Genomic DNA, 17,515 nt, shown 5'->3' on the forward strand with positions numbered 1-17,515 from the left:
AAAGGAAGAAAATCTAGTTATTGGAGTTATATGCAATGCTCAGCATATTCAAATAATTTAATGTGCAAGCATGGAAAGGTAAAAGTGCATATTCTTTCAGTGAGTTGTCTTATTAGTACGGGGGATGGCAGTACTATTTTTGCTTGGTGTGTAACGTAATTTTTAAAAGCATTTCAAGTCAAGTTACATTCATTTCTCATTAACTTAGTTCTGAAAATGTTGGGATTGATCCTGATTTTTCTCTATTTGCCAGAGAGGTAGCACAGACACTGACTGGTTCTGGTGGTTCCCGGCAAGTACGTTGTTCTGCAGTGAATTGGGTATATGAAGGGTAACTTTATGAAAGTTAGTTAGCTGTCATTTCTCTTAAATGTCATTTCTCTGTTAGAAAAAAAATGTAGACAGTAACATTACTATGTGTCCTAGGGCAATTGAGGAGAATGAGTAATAAATATCAATAATACTGTTGTGCGGATACTAAAATGGAACAGGATACTCCAAGCCTCCTAACATAGAAAGTACACAATGACTTCGTTTCCATAAATTTAGATTCAGTGCAGTATAGTTTCAAAACATGTCCATATTAGCTAAATAAATTAGACTGAAAACTGGCTTGAATCCAAATAAATTAATTTATCAAATTTTTCTTTCACTTATTAGCAAGTTTTTAACATTAATGAAATAAGAGTTTAAGAACTGTATCTTGCATTCACAGTGACAATAAATAAAATGGTGAGTCACCGATTCGTCTCCCTCCCTTTTCTCTTTCTCTTCATATGTCGGAGTTCTAGAAGTTCAGACTTCTAATGAATTTTCACTGGCTACATTTACCTTTGGGTTCTTAGTTTGGAGGCCTGATTGCAGAGAATCCAGTTGTAGGTATTCCCTCTGGTGGGATAAATCTTCCATATTCTTGATAGAGAAAAAGAGCACTATAGGAGGAAAGCAGAGAAGAATCTTCTAAGACAATATATCTGGCTGAGAGATAGCCAAAACCAACCAACCGACCAACCAACCAACCAAACAAGCAAACAAACAACCAAACAGAAAAGAAAAGAACTCCCAACTCTCCCCCCCACTACCACCACTGGAAGAAAACAAAAAGACTGGGTATAAGCTAGGGTTGAGATAGAGACTGACCTTACTAAAGAGAATGGACTAATTGCAGGTATTAAAGTCAGCCACTCAAAGTTTGAATTTTTTTCCCTAAGACATCAACTTATGGCATAACTCTATGCCATTGCCAGAGAGAAAGCACATCTAGCATTCAGGGGCACCTTGGTGGCCTATGGACTCCAAACTTCAGCAAAAATAAAAAAGAGAATGCACAGCATTCTCTACTTTGTGTGCTTTTCTAGATAACAAACAGCACTCCTCTTACCTTTTGATTATTTCAACATTCTTCTTTCTTCTCAAAGCTGATTTTCTTTAAGATTCATAAATGAAATGATTAAACTCCAGCATACAAGGTATTATTAAAATTATCAGTGTTGTTTATGAAAGAGTTAACATTTGCAAAAGGTTTTAATATACAGACTCATTACTTTCAGAACAAAATCATCTAAGTCATCCTAATTGAGCTGTAGACTTAAAATGCTTGCTTACAGGATGTGGCTGTTCTTGCTCTCTCATTTCTAATTTAAAGTAATGCTAGCTTTTGCTAAATGTGGTAAGAATTTCTCATGTTTTTATTATGCCTTTAGTAGCAAAACACAAATGTCGACCACACTATACTTGTATAAAATGTATTATTTTGAAAATCATTGATAAATACAGTTATTGCCATACCTCATGCACTTTGAAAATTCCAGAGCCATAGGTGCTGTCAGATAACTTTATAAGTGGTGGCTTAAAGTGCTGTTGCCTACTTCAGCAATGTAGAAAGAACCACACCATATATTCTGTTGAAGGCAAAGCTATCAGAAGCGATGTCGGTATGAAAAGGCTTAAAGTGAATTATTCACCTCTTAACACTCCCTTGTGTTCAGTCTGCTGCAAAGAGAATGCTTACTATCAATGTGAAAAGCAGTGCCTTTGAATTAAGGGAAAAGTTCAACTTGTTTGGCTTTGTTTTCACCCCAATGGCATCAATATGTGCAGTCAACCTTATGTCCGTAATTCAAAAGAATTTTCAAAATTCCACTCCCCTGTGCCCCTGGATGAGGAAAACACTGATCATCTTAGTATAGCTGAAGCTGTAATGATATGATTTAACACCATAACTACACATCCAACCCCAAATTCGTGTGTGAGAAGCCAGTTTTCTCATAATAATGACTTTAAAGAGTCGAAGTATGTCAAAGACATACTTTCATTTCTCTTTAATAATTCCTATGCTAAATCAATACCTCTAGAATGAAACCTTTCTTCATATTTGTATTGCAACCTTTGGGAGAGTCTTCTTGTATTCGACACAAATATATTACAAATTTATCAAGACACTGAGGCAAATACGCTTTTAGAACCTGGTACAAAATGCTGCGTCTTTTCCTTCTCAGTGTCTAATCTGCTGTCGGTCCTATTCAGTGTATTTTTAATTTCAAATGTTGTAGTTTTCATTTTTAGAAGTTCCATTTGGGTCTTTTCTATATCATCTACTTCTCTCCTTCGGGCCCAAGATGAAAATGATACAAGGGAGGTACTTGGGGCTCAAATTTTAAGAAGGCACTTGCTCTCAAAGCCAGGCTTTTACGTTCTTGACCATATTTTTAATATTCTAATATTTAAGATTCTTGTTGGTTAATTCCATCATCTCTTTCATGCCAGGATCTGTTTTCATCGATTGATTTTTCTCCCAGCCATGGGTTATATTTTCTTAACTTATTGCAGACCTTATAATTCTTGATTGGGTCTCAGCTATTGTGAATTTTATATTGTTGAATGCTGGAATTTTTATATTGCCTCAGGTCTGAGCTAAACGTATGTTTGTGGAATGAATTTACCCACTGAGCCTCTGTCTCAAAGGTCTCCTTTCTGGTAAAGAAACAGACATAGAAAGGTAAAAGGATAGCAAGGATGCCAGCAGTTTATAAAGCACTGCCTCCTACATTTCCACACCAATGATTCTGGAAATGCGAGAGCTGTTTGTTTTGTCAAAAATTGTTCTCTCCATAGGAAATTTCCTGACTGCCCCATGAGTCTGTAATGGGAAGTATAAGAGAACACTGGCAAATTAGCACCAAGGTATTGTGGGCATATTTATCACATAGTGATTGGATTAATCACAGATTGAATTCCAGAATTTACTGAAATAGCATCTGTGATGAGAAAGACTAAACCATACAATCCACTTTCTTAATGATTGAATTATTTTTTTTTCTCTTCCTTTTGCAGGGATACCTTTGAAAATAGTTTTCTGATGTTTTCTTTCTTAGAAATTAATTAGAAATGGGATTCAAAATGATGATGTCTTTAATTTTCTTATCCATAATTGTCTCATTTCCTAGAAATCCAAATATTGTTTTAAAATTGCTCAGACTTTCCTCCAGTTATCATTATTTCATGATTATTACAGTGCTGCATGCAGGACTTAAAAAATATAAAAGTTATAATGGAATTGTATTAGATAACTAAGAAATTTTCATATATTATGTCATATAAAGTATAAAACAACATCTTTTAAATAGTATATCCTAAATTTACCACCAAAGTTGTAAAATTATTTTGAAGGTATTTTAATACACTTTGGTATATCTTAGATGCTAATCATTTCATATTCAATGTGTTTACACTCTTTACAAATATATTCTGTTCACTCTCAAATGTAGAATCAATACACAAGGTATTTTCTTTAAAAAACAAAAAACAAAAACAACTCACCGTTTCTGAGGATGGATCCCCGTTCTTCGCAATCTAGCCATGTTTGTTTCCTGCATTGAAATAAAAAGCCATTCCTTTGTTGGGGAGTCTAGCTGGCTTATTCGGTAAAGCATGCAACTCTTGACCTCAAGGTCATGAGTTCAAGCTCCAGGTTGGGTGTGGGACCTATTTTTACAGAAAGAAAAGCCATCCCTTTGCAATAAATTGTGTCTGCAAACTTCGTTTGAAGTATTTATGTTATGGTTGGGTAAACAGGAACTGCACACAAGGAAAACATCTTTGAAAGAAATGAAAATTTAGCTAAATAATTCATATTAAGGTGACTGTCTTATAGAGCTGTTGCTTGGGTTTGCTAGTGTGGCTGAATAGATCTCTATATCCTGAATCCATTCGTAGTCTGTCCAAATGAATACGGAATTTCTACATAGGTTTTATAAGTTGGCTTTGTATAATTTTTTAAAAGTTCAGAAACACTCCTTATTGAAGAAACTTAATAAAAGAGCTTATAGATTTATAATTCTCTGTGAGGCAGAAGGATCTTCAGCATATATGACAGGCAGATAGTGCCTTAGATTTAATTTTCGAATTACCTTTTTGAGCATATAGTAATGAACTTGTTTTGAATGTCGAGTTCCATGTATTTTTAATCATGTACATATAAAAGCTTCATGAAACCACCACCACAATCAGGATAGTAAACAGTTCAGGAGTTGAAAATCTTCATGCTGTATCTCCCTTAGGCAGTTTTAAAACTTGCCATCCACTGATCTGTTCTATGTCATCATAGTTTTTGGTTTTTTGAAAAGTTTTATAAATGGAATTATACAGTGCGAAATTTTCTGTGAGTGGCTTCCTTCAATCACCAAAATGCTTTCGAGGTGCATCTAAGTTGTTGCGTCACTAGTTTTTTTTTTTTTTTTAATTGCTAAATAGTTGTCCAATGTATGCATGTACCACAGTCTGTTTATCTATTCACCTGTTGAAAGATACATGGGCTGATTCCGGTTTTGACAAAGAGGGCTCCTGTAAATATTTATGTACAAATCTTTGAAATCTTTGTGTGAACATAGTTGACATTGCTTTAAAGTAAATCCCAAATGGCTGCATCAGTCTGGATGGTTTTTTTTTTTTTTTTGGCTATGGATTATGCTTTTGGTATCATGTCTGAGAACTCTGCATATTGCCAAGTCACAAAGGTTTTCTGCTAGGTTTTCTTAAATGTACAGGTTTACATTTATATTTAGAGGTGTGGTCCATTTTGATACATACATTTGATACATACATACATTATATATATGTATACATCCATACATATGTATAACACACACACACACACACACACACACAGAAAGAGAGGGAGAGAGGTGTAGTTTAAGGTTCATTTCTATTGAATTATCTATCGAATTGCCTTTTGAAACTGTGTCAAAAATCAATTGGCCGTATTTCTGTGGGCTACTTATGGACAGTCTTCTCTGTTCTATTGATCTATGTGTCTTTTCTGTCTACAGTACTACACTGTCTTGATTAGTGCAGCTTCATAATAACTCTTAAAATAGTGTGATTCCCTCAACTTTATTCTTCTTTTTCAAAAATTTTTTGGCTATTATAGTCACTTTGCTTTCCATTATGAATTTTAGAATCCTTGTCTGTATTTACAGTGAATCATGCTGTAAATCTGAATGTTGTTATATTACATGTATAGATTATTTGAGGAACATTGACAGATTTACCTTGCTGAGTCTTCCACTCCATAAATGCAATATATTTCTTCATTTATTTAGATCTTCTTTGATTTATTTAATCAACTTTTGTAATTTTGAGGGCACAGATTCTGTACTTGTTATTGAAAATATTTTTTTCTAAGCATTTGATTGGTAGGGAACTATGATAAATGGATTGCTTTTGAAAGTTCGGTTTTCAATAGTTCATTGCTAGAATATTGAAATATAATTGATTTTTGTGTGATGACCTTGAATACGCAACCTTATTTATTGGTTCTAAGAAGTTTTGTTTCCAATTTGTTTTTTTTTAATTCCTTTTTATTTCCTGCCTAAACAGTAATATTATCTGTGAGTATAGTAACTGAGAAATTTCCCTTCCTTTTTAATTTATCTTTTATTTATTTTTCTTGCCTTGTTGAACTTAATGGGTCTTTTAGCACAATGGTGAATAAAAGTGGTGAAAGGAAGGGTGAAACTTTCAGTCTTTCACTGGTACATATAATATTAGTTATACATGTTTTTTGTTTGTTTGTTTGTTTTTTGGTAGATGCTCTTTATACAGTTGAAGAAGTTTCCCTCTCTTTCTGCCTTTGCTGAGAATTTTTATCATTCATAGATGTTGACTTATGTCAAATGCTTGATACATTTTGAGAATTGCTATTTTTACTGTTTACTAGTAAAAAGTAATCTATTTGACTCCTTTTACTATCCACTTTCAATTCAACTTCTTTAGGCATATGTAAGTGGTCATGTCAAATTAATCTACTTCAACAAATAAAGAAGTTACCCAATTTGAGCCAACGTGGTTTAGTTTCAGTAGGTGCCTTCTTTTGGTCTTTCTCATAGATGCTTTTTTAAATCATGATTTGTTTTCTAGAGTTATAACAGAAGAAGCAAATTGTAGAGTATGTATATATATCTTCGGATATACCTGAGAAATAGCTTATTATTGAGTACTCCTGATAAAAATTCTGATTTTGAATGTCATTTATAAATTGACTACAATTTGCTGAGTACTCCTGGAGAAATGCATAAAGGCAAGTAATCAAAGAAACCCTTCATATCATGCAGACTTATCCACTTTGTATGTTAGTTTAATTGATTACTTGCTTATTTGTGTTTTCAGTACAAAGGAAAGTAATGAATACTAAGTTTTCATGTTCATCAAACAAAAAAACAAGGAATGAACAAAAAAATGAAACTAGGAGAATGGACTCAGTTTTATAAGATAGTTCAGATCTGTTTTCTTACGAGCAAATAATCAGTAAAAAATGGCCAAACTTCTGTCTTTTATTCCAGACTGAACTAGATTAAAAAGATGATCACATTCTTAAGTTTTTAAAGTGTCTATCTTGGAAGTTTTCTGTAACTACCCACCAATTCCGAGTACTTTTACAAAATAATAAACAAATTATATGTTTAAAAGTAATAGTTAAAAGTCACTGAGTTCCAGTTGAATTTGAAGGGAAAACAGTAGTGTATATGATTAGTTTGTATGGAAGAGGATAAAATTTTCAAAGATATAAATATTCATGTTTAATAACTCTGATGAGTCCTAAAAAACTACAAGTGTCTGACCTCAAGTTTTACCTTCTTCTTAGACTTAAAAGTTAAGATTTATAGATATGCAAGGTAAAACGAATTTTTTAGAGTACATTATCGGGAAATATCTTAAAACCCTTCCATTTCTAAATTAAATGATGCTGTGGTACATATGGCTTTTGTTTTGGGTCTATTTTCATTTTCCTATGCAAATACAGTTATTTTATATTCAGATTATTTTAAATGAGTTTTCTGACACCCTTGGAGCCTGGATAATGAAAATGTTATTTTCTATATTAAAACCAGTGTGGTTTTTATAGTGACTTAGTTATATGTTTGTTAAAGGCCAAATGGCTATTTCATTATGGTAATCATAAACACACACACAATCTTTCAGGATTCTACGTATTTAATAGATAAATGCAGGCACTATTAGTAAACTTCTGATACTCTGCTACTGATTAAGCTGCAGATTTTTAACAATTGTATTTTGTGAAATTCTATAACGATAAACCAATCTTTCTTTCTTTCTTTCTTTCTTTCTTTCTTTCTTTTTCTTTCTTTTTTACATTCCTTTTTACCTCTCTCCACGTCATTCCTCCTCCTGTGTATATGTATCTTTTTGTTTCTCTCTTTTTCTTCTCTACTTTTCTCTTGCCTTTCTCTGTAATTATATTTTTCTCCTCTTTCTTCCCCTTCTAAAATCCCTTCTCTTATGACTTCCTCTCGTTTTTCGATTTTCATCAAAATAACATTTGGTAGCAACACCATCTCTCAGTGGTCATCAAACACTCTGATGCATCCATGCAAACAGACATCGTACAAACATACTTATGCACATGTGCACGTGCACGCACACATAATTTAAAAATAGCTCTTCATTCGGTGGAAAAACGTATTCTATTTCTTAGTTCAAGTCTTTTATTAGAGCTGTTTAGAACTTTAACAATAGGCAAACATTTTTAGATACTCTCCCTAGTAGAACAGTGGAAGGAAAGTTTCCTTATCTGTTTCCCTGTGTTTAACTGAATAGGGATCCTATCCTGTGATGCTCCACCTAACTAAAGCCATTACAATCACAAAGTTACTTATAATAGCACTTACGTTTTCTAACTAGAGTTTCTACTTTGATTTATATTTTACTCTGTCTGTAATACTCAGGATTCTGTTTTTCTGAAGTGTTCTAAGATACTCATGGCCTAGTCTGTAACCGACAACAATAATAGGTTGCATACATGTTTTTGACCAATTCAAAAGAGGAACTTGATTTTATTAAGCTAAAATGTGGAGTTTCTAAATAATTATAGTTTTAAAAATTAGCAAAATTCTGTTGCAAACATATTTGCCCCAGTTGCAAACATTTTTGCCCCATTTTGTTATTTTCCGCTATTATTTTTACTAGAAGATTGTCACCCTTAAAAACTGATAGTTTGCCATTATGGAAACAAAAATTAATGTGCTTCACAGAACCTAAACGCTAATAAAACATGTTAATGAAAAATGTCTGCTACCAAATGCTAGTTAAGGCAGATTAGAAGTGAGAAATGCATTGACCTGTTTACCTTCATCTTTGCATTTTGATAAAGGTCATTTGAGCACCGACAAAAGATTATAGATTCAGAAATTTATGAGGCTATTTCCTGTCCCCAAGCTTTTAACAGACAGTGAAACTTAGTATTTTAAGCTATTACTCTTAACATGTCCTTTCCCCCCCAATAATAAATAGTTCCCAAAAGCCACATAATTAAAATTATTTCATGGGAAGAAAAAAGAGTACTGTTAGTTTAATTTAGCTTTATTTATACGGAAACACATATTGCACTACGTTAAGCCTTACCTTGCGCCCTCTTCTTCATGAATCGCATGCTCCTGTGTCACTGATACTTACATGCTGGATGATCTTGTATGAATCCATAGCTGCTTCAGGGCACAATGGTGTGATATGAAGTGATGCTGAAAACAGGAGAACCTTTGTCACTGAGTCAGCTGCAAGAAGAAGTGATGTGTATGAATGTACAGTATAGGGAGATCTATGAAAGATCTAGTCTCTTTCTCCCAAAAGACTCTGTTCCATGATACAAGGAGAATTCAGTTCTTTTTGGCAGACCTCCACATCAGTTTGGAAGCAGTAAAAACAACCACAAAAACAAGCCTGGTTTCTCAACGTCTTTACTCTCAATATTTTAAGTGACATTTTATTTCTTATTTTTATTTCACTTTGTTTTCGATAACCAGCGGTAATACCCCTTTCCACTGTATCGTTTGAGTTCAATGCCATAATAGGAATGTAGATGAGAATGAATTATAGAGAGGAGTTCAACCATATGTTCCATGCTTGTAATTGTTATTGGCAAAATTTGAAGGAAAGGCCCTGCATCTCTTAATTGAGGAGTGGATGCCTTTAAGTGATGCTACATGGAGGGCGTAGAATCCCAGCAGATGATGCAATTATGTTTAAAAATGAGTATTATTAAATAATTCACACTTTTAATATGGAGAAATTAGGTCATTTTTTCACTCCTCCCACAAATGTTCAATCTTAATATCTAGGTAATGAAACAACGCAGACAGTGTTATCCATCCTGGTAGGAACAGAGAATGCCAGTTATGACAGGCTCATTGTTTACTTTAACAGGTAATTTGTGGACCGGAATCATTTAATTGTTCTGAGTACATAATTACATGTCAGCAATTTCCAATTTAATTAAAATTTACAAATCTGAAGATTAAGGGAATTTTTGAATTATTAATCATTTTTCCACTAGGAAATCTTGTTGCTCTGCAGGAGATTTGTCCAGTGTACAACTATACGTATTTTTTCCTTCTCTTTCGCAGACAGACAATTTTCCCGCAGAGCCCAATTACATGGGCAGCAGGCAGCAGTTTGTTCAAAGGTAAGGCCTATTAAATAACTTTCTCGGCTTCCCCATTTGCATTCGTGTCAAAATTGCTTTGCAAGAGACTACACTTCAGATTCAAACTCGTAGAGACAACACTTTCTCTTCTTTTTCTTTATATGTATTTCAGTAGCTCCACGTTTAAGGACCCAGAAAGAGCCAGCCTGAGAGACAGTGGGCACGGGGACAGTGATCAGGCTGACAGTGACCAAGACACTAACAAAGGCTCCTGCTGTGACATGTCTGTTAGGGAGGCACTCAAGATGAAAACTACTTCAACTAAAAGCCAACCACTTGAACAAGGTGAGTGAAGCCTTCCAATGCTTACGACGTGTAAAGCTTAAGCAATCATTATAAACCTATTAGTACTAGAGTCGCAGTTTATCACGGTGGAACGGACCATTGATAATATATCAAAAGAAACAGCAGATCCCGAGCTTGTCCCAGACAGAAAGCAACTATTCAACACCTCAAGAACAACAGAAAAAGGAAGGCCATGGATATTAGTCTGTAACCATCTTAAAATGACAACTTGACCAAAGTCACCAGATTGTTCTTAGCTTTACAGACATTCCCCAACCTGTCCCATTTTGTGTTTCATTAGCAAGGAAAGCAGGTCATATGTTGGCTAGATATGCACATTCTAATATACTAACTTACAAGATCAAATTTAGTAAATTCACCACATTTAGGTAAAATGAAAACCTGGTTGGAATTTTATAGCTCTTAGCAGAGTTTGTTTATTTTTAATGCGCATTTTAGCCTCAAAGTAGTTTTTCAAGAGTTAAATGACAGCAAGCCAGAATTTTGGCTCCTTTTTTGATTTACATCTAAATGTACATGAGTGTCAAATAAATATGTACTTGTTTACCCTGATAGAGATAAAAAAGAAATACTTCCTAATAATACAAATGTTTTCTAAAAGTCTATCTTCAATTTATCCATTTGATATGCCTTTTTATTAGTTTTGATGCTTTTATTGTTTCAAGCACAATGAAATATTTGCTAATGATTCACCCAGAGAATTAAGCTACTCTGACATATAAGACTTAGGCACTGTGAATAGGTTTTTATGTCTAATTATAAAATATGAAAAAAACTGTTGTATAAATCGGGTTTCAGAATTGCAAGTACGTATTATATTAGTTAATACTAGTTTTCAAAGTATAATAGTATTTAAATATATCTAATATTTATTATTTCAGTTTTTTAGGGAGAAACTACATTTAAACTTTGTGAACATAGTCATTTATTCTTCTAATTCACTTATTGATTGTCAATTCATAGAAAGTAACCTTTTCCCTGTAGTGAAGCCTGACATATTACATATGTGTCAATAGATATTATTAATTTCTCTAATCTAAAATTAAAATTCATTTTAATACAAACACATTCACACATATGTGAATTCAATACAGAAATAAATACATAGGTTCATAATAATATATATGCAATACAGAAATAAATACATATGTTCAATAAAATATAATTTATATTTCTGCACTGAATACAACATCCTGAATTTATTTTAAGATTGGCCTCCAAAAAAGCCTTTTTTGATAAGTCATAACTGCCATATACACCATAGCAACTTTTTGTCCAACAATGCAATATTGTGTTTTATAGTAATTGAATTGTAATTCAATTGAATTACAATTGAATATTGAATTGAATATTTATAGAATATTCATAGTTCCTACAAATTTGAATGTTTACTTAAAGTGACTTAAATGATCTTGATGGGTTTTAACTATGTCATATTATAATATGTGAATTTTTTAGACAAATTTTAAGTAGTGGGTTGTTGCATCTTGATATGTGAATACAGAACCTAACATAGACTCATCTTTGTGTGTAATAAAGTGATTGATGGATAATACATTGGCTACTTTTTGCAAAGCTGCATAGAGTAAGTAAAGAGTTTGCATTTATTATCATATTTCATGAGAAACTTTGTTAATCAAAGAAAAGTTTATATGCTGTTCACATTAACTCTTTAAATTATTTTCATCCAACTGAGCAATATATTTGATGGGAAAGAGCAAAGGCCCCTATAGAAAATGGAAGTGGTTTTATTTATGCCTAAAGATGTCATTTATACTGAAAATCTGTTTTTTCAATTTTGATATTAGAAGATAATACCTAAAAAAAGTAGGCCATTCTTAGAAAAGCATATATTTGGTATATATTGTAAATAACATTCTACATAAAATAATTGCTAGTGTAAGAGTGAGAATGCTAATACAAATGTGTCCTGGAAAACAACTAGTTTCCACACATCTTTCTTAATAAATATGGGAAAGTTATTATGAATCTATGAATTATAGAAGAAATACAGACCTCTACTTTAAAACATGATTTTGGAGGATTAGATAAAATAGTATTTCATTGACTGATTGACTGATTAATGTATTAGCTCATGTATTTAATAAATATCTATTAAATCCTTTCAATACTTGAGGAAAGTTAGTTTCTTCAGGAACATCAAAAATAAATTTGACTTGGAGCCTGCCTTCAAGAAACTGTATGTAACTAGTAGAGATGGGGAAGCTCTCCCTCTCTGTCTCTCTCATCTGTCTCCATTTTTCATCTTCAGTCTCCCTATTTCTTTCCATCATCTATCATCTTTTTTGTTTTCTTCTTTCCTTCCTTTTTTGTCTTCCTTCCTCCCTCCTTTCATTCTTTCCTTCCTTCCTTCCTTCCTTCCTTCCTTCCTTCCTTCCTTCCATTCTTCTTTTTCTTCTTTCTTTCTTTCTTTCTTTCTTTCTTTCTTTCATCTATCCATGTTTATACTTATCTATCTACCTATATAGATTCAGAGAAGGAGACTAGCATTTACTGAGTTCTTACCATTTACTATAAACTGTGTTAGCTCCATTTCATTGTTAGCTTATTTAACCTGAAAACTCTAAAATGCTTAATCATTTTTGTCTCACTTAACAAGAAAACTGAACGTATAGAAAATATATTAATCTGCTCAGCAGGTTGGAATTTTATGCTACATCTAGATATAGCTAAAACTTGTGTCTTTTCTACACAACTTTGTCTCCAAATGGGAGAATTTGCTCAGACATTCTGATTCACTGCTATGACTAGATATCAAATAAACATTGAAGAATAAGTTAAAACCTGAGTTCATGTATGCAAACCTTACGGGAGAATGTAAGAATAGCTCATATGCATTGAATGAATTATGCAGTACTTAAAACTTATTATCCTATTTAGTTTTCATTGCATTTATAGATAAGGAAGTACTGCTACTCTCACATTTAACAGATATTAAGAAATGTTCTCAGTGTTCTGCAGTTATAAGGAGTGAAGTCAACATTAGAAATAAAATGACATGCCTTCAGAGCCCGCCCTCTTACCCAATGCTTTATAGTACTCACATAATGAACAGTTTACTCAGAAATAATTTTAAAATGTTTGAAGAAGCCATCAGCCATTGTCTTGGTCAATGTACTCTGTTAATTTATTTGAAAAGCGTCAAGAGAGGCAATGCCAAATTAATTCAATGCACACCCATAAAGATAATTTTCTTTACAGATGAAAGATGATGACAGCCGTATTTAAGCAATTATCTCATGTCAGATTTCAAATATTAAACCCTAATCTTTAATACCTTCAAAAATCTCCTAAGAATCAAAAGTAAATTTTCTCTTAGGAGAAAGAAACCAAACACTAAACAGAAAGAAATCCATTTATGAGTCTTTTTTTTCTTTCTAAAAATTTGTAGTAGTGCCTTAACACATTTCAGTTAAAACAATCAATAGCATATTATATTTTATAGCTTTTGTATTAGCTTATTTGATTTCTTTCCTTGTTTAAATTTTCTCTATTAAGAAAAATGATGTTCTATTTCTAACTCAAAATATTTCTTTAGCTTAGAAATTAGAATTAATTCCAAAAATAATCTTCACATTTTCAATGGAACTTTCTACTAATAATGGTTTTCCTTTGCAAATGATTTAGGCCTTTGAGATCTTCTATTATTAGTTCAAATATTACTTTTTCTTCTCTTTTGTGCAGACTTTTTCCATTTGTTCTATTCCTGATAATTATGTTTATTGCTACCATCGGTTTAGTCGTCCCAAATACACAGCAGTAGTATGTGTTGGTCGTTATTTTAGCAAAAATATTTGAAAGAGTTCAGTAGTTAATTGAAGGCGTGATGGATAGCGCGACAGCTGGGGAATAGCCTTAAGGATTTTATGTTAAATCCTCTAATAGAAAGAAGTGGTTTTAGTTTCTCTAGTGGGACTAAAAAAAATTCTCAAAGAATGTACTTAGTTTCTTTCTATTTGATTGCATCTCTGTGCCCTGCCAGTCTATTTGTCACTTAGATTTTCTCCATACTCCCTTTGCCCAATATTATAGGTAGGTAGGTAGGTAGGTATCTACCTAAGTAGATAGGTAGGTAGATAAAGCAATCCACTTTGACTTCTTTCAGAAAACATCTGTACTTTGGAGTTCTGTCCATTACAGAAGTCTGGTAAAGTATTTTGATTGTGAGCAATAACTTTTTCTTCTTTAACAACATTTAGTAAACTTTCCCTAAAATTCAGTAGTCTCTCTTGATTCCCAAATAATAAATGTGCAGTTTTCATAAATGCTGTCTGGTGATTTCTTTGAGCTCTTTATTGATAACTCAGTGACTGTTCTCAAGTTTTCAAGGGTAATCAGTCTTCAGCTATCTTTATAGTTGACTGAAACCAAGTTCGTGAATTTAAGCCAGAAGCTAGTGGAATAGCATTGCACCCTGTAAGTGTTGACAACCTTTGCTAGGGACAGCAGTAGAAGCATCACCGTGAGGGAAGCTAATGCCCTGTTAGGTGGCCAACTGTTCATCCCTTCCTCTGTAACTGGATTCCAGGACTTTTCTGATCCTTAGAAGTTGCTTCATTCAAGTTCTTTCTCATTTCTCCTTTTATTTAATTGCCTTATAATTTCTTTCTTTCTTTTTTTTTTTTTTTTCCTATTCAATCCTGTGCCTCCTCTGTCCTCTCTCTTCTGCTAGAAAATCTGACTTCTTAAATTACATTCTGGGTTCAAAACATTTCAGAATAGAATCCCTGATTAAAATCTAATAAAAATAAAATCAATAGAAAGTTGAGAATAATAGAAAGACAAAATAAGCTAGGTTTGCTCCAGTGAATTCAGTTTTAAAACTAAATTACATTCTTAAGGGTTGCCTTCCCTCTTCCCAGAGGACATTCTGGAAAACTACAAAAACTAAAGCTAATGGATTTTTTTGTTTGTTTGTTTTGTTTTTTTCAAATCACTGTTTGAATTTTGCTTGTGGGCCCCATATTTAAAACAGGATTAAGCTAGTTTAAAGACTGCAGTATTTTTTATGTGATTTCAGAGTTTGACGAGGCTCTGAACCCTACTCTTTCAACATCGCCCTCCCTAATTTACTGCATAATGACTGCAATTTCACCATATTTCTAATTATGTCTGGAAAGGAAACAGTTTAAGGTTTCTACAACCTATACTTTACCATGGAGGAACAACTTAAGGAAGAAATAGTAGGGAAATGGGAGAACACAAGGTGAAGCTCTTGTCCACCAGAGTAGGGGTGGAGCCATACATACAGGGTTTGGAAAGGAGTTATTGAGAAAGGATTAGGACACTGAATTAGGACACAAACTTGACCTACTTTGCAATTGCCCCTAGAACTGACTAGCGATAGGACCGTACTTGGATAGTACTTTAATATTCTCAAGCTTCCGTTCTGCTTTCTATTCTGCACCTATGGTTACTGCAGCTGTGACCCTTCCAATCAGTCGATGTCTCTTCCCAGACCTTCCCATAACACGCATCAGCAAATTGCTTCTACACAAGTAAGGACACAGAGGTGATGACGACGTCCATCCTCGCAATCTCTGAAAATACTTTTAAAAAGAAATGCTGCTGTAAACTTATTAATATCAATTTGTCTTATGAAGGAAATGGAAAATCACTGCTATATAGAGGGATGGGGAGTGGGGAAAGCAAAAGAACAGTTGACTGTTTAATACCAGGAAGAAATCATTTACGAATTTTTAAAGGCACTGCTGCTTTTATGATTCAAATGTGTGGCATTTAAGAAATTGTATTATTTGCCAAGCATTCTTATTCTATCAAGCCATCTAAGTTTGAATTCGGCTGCATTTAAGAGCACCTTAATGTCAACTTTTTCCCCCTCTTGTGCTGTCTTAGGACTTTCAGAATTCATCTGGCTTTAGATTTTACTGGATAAAATATTCCCCAAACTATGAGCAGCTTAAGTTCATTTTTGATAACCAAACTTTGCAAATGTCCCATAGTTCACCTAACTTTAAAAGTTTCAATGACATCTCTTTCTCATGTGCAAACATCTGTTTCTAGAATCCAGCAGCTGGTATCATGAAAATAGGGAGATTTTATCACCCTCACATTTGTTCTCATCGTAAAGCCTCCCTAACAAGTGTTGCATGATTTACTATAGATTTCAATGTGATTTTTAGGTTATCTTGCTTTTAGTAATGACTTTTGCTAAAACACTCCAAATGGGGAATGTTGGGACAGTAGTTCCCAAACTTTTAGAATCTCATTTTGCCTTCGGGCAGGGGAACCCTTCCCAGCCTTAGAATTATTGTTTCTTTCAAACACTGGGATACACCTAGAGGATTTTGGTTTTTGTGTGTTTTTTTAATAAGGACTTTTTTTTTAATTTTTACAAATAAAATTGTATATTAATATTATGTACATTTCTATGAAAATAAGAGTATGACATAAACGATAAACTATGACAATCAAGCATGGTTATTAGTTCATCTGTTAATTAAGAATTGTGAAAAACTAATGTTGATAGGTCTTAAGCTTCTTCAAGAAATTTTCCATTATTTCACTTTAAACCCATGTTCCAGTATTGCAGGTTCTCCGTTCTTTTGAAAACCATATGAGGAAACGTTAGGGTAGGAAGATTCCTTGAATCCTTGAAGCATAATTCCCCTGTTTTATAAGTAAGAAAACAGATTCAATGAGTCTTAAAGTTAGAGGCAGAGATAGTGCTAGTTCTAGGTTTATCCTTTGCTGGTCTTGAGTTCTTTGTATCCTTCATGCCATTCCTGTAATTCATGATAGAGAGACTTCAGCGTCTCCAAGCAGGTACTTCAGATTTGTCAAAACACTTCATTTTTTTATAAATCTGAAGATGTAGGCAGTTATGCCTGATAGCTTAATTTTCGATTCTTTCATGTATATTGAATAAATATTTAACATATAAGTATATAAATATATATTATATATACATTGAATAAATGTATTGAATAGAAGCTCCAAAAAGTCAAAAAGATGTATCATACCAGATGTAGACAGTGACACTATTGTGTTATTTGTCACCAAGCATAAGGGTGTATATATTTCTCATCTAGGCACAATATCTACACTTGTAATTGTGAGTCCATGATATTGTCTCAGTGCACCGAGGGATGATGGTTCCAAGGAGAGATTTATTTAATTACTTTTTTTTTTTCTTTTAATGAACAACTGTGCCAGGGATGCAAAGACAAA

The 17,515-nt window shown here is 33.2% G+C and overlaps 1 protein-coding gene across 4 annotated transcripts in view; it reads left to right on the forward strand.

Annotated features, from left to right (window-relative positions):
* The window catches only part of PCDH17 (protocadherin 17), a 100,679-nt gene that overhangs the window by 26,887 nt on the left and 56,277 nt on the right, over positions 1-17,515 (forward strand). Inside the window, exons 2-3 of one of the 4 annotated variants that reach the window (XM_047872401.1) lie at positions 9,918-9,976; positions 10,110-10,282. In XM_047872401.1, coding sequence (XP_047728357.1) covers positions 9,918-9,976; positions 10,110-10,282 — 232 coding nt within the window. Of the gene's footprint in view, positions 1-9,917; positions 9,977-10,109; positions 10,283-17,515 lie in introns of those variants that run through there. The other 3 variants (XM_047872411.1, XM_047872429.1, XM_047872420.1) reach the window with 3 other exon arrangements.

The sequence above is a fragment of the Prionailurus viverrinus genome, chromosome A1 (assembly GCF_022837055.1).
Source record: "Prionailurus viverrinus isolate Anna chromosome A1, UM_Priviv_1.0, whole genome shotgun sequence".
NCBI classification, from domain to species: domain Eukaryota; kingdom Metazoa; phylum Chordata; class Mammalia; order Carnivora; family Felidae; genus Prionailurus; species Prionailurus viverrinus.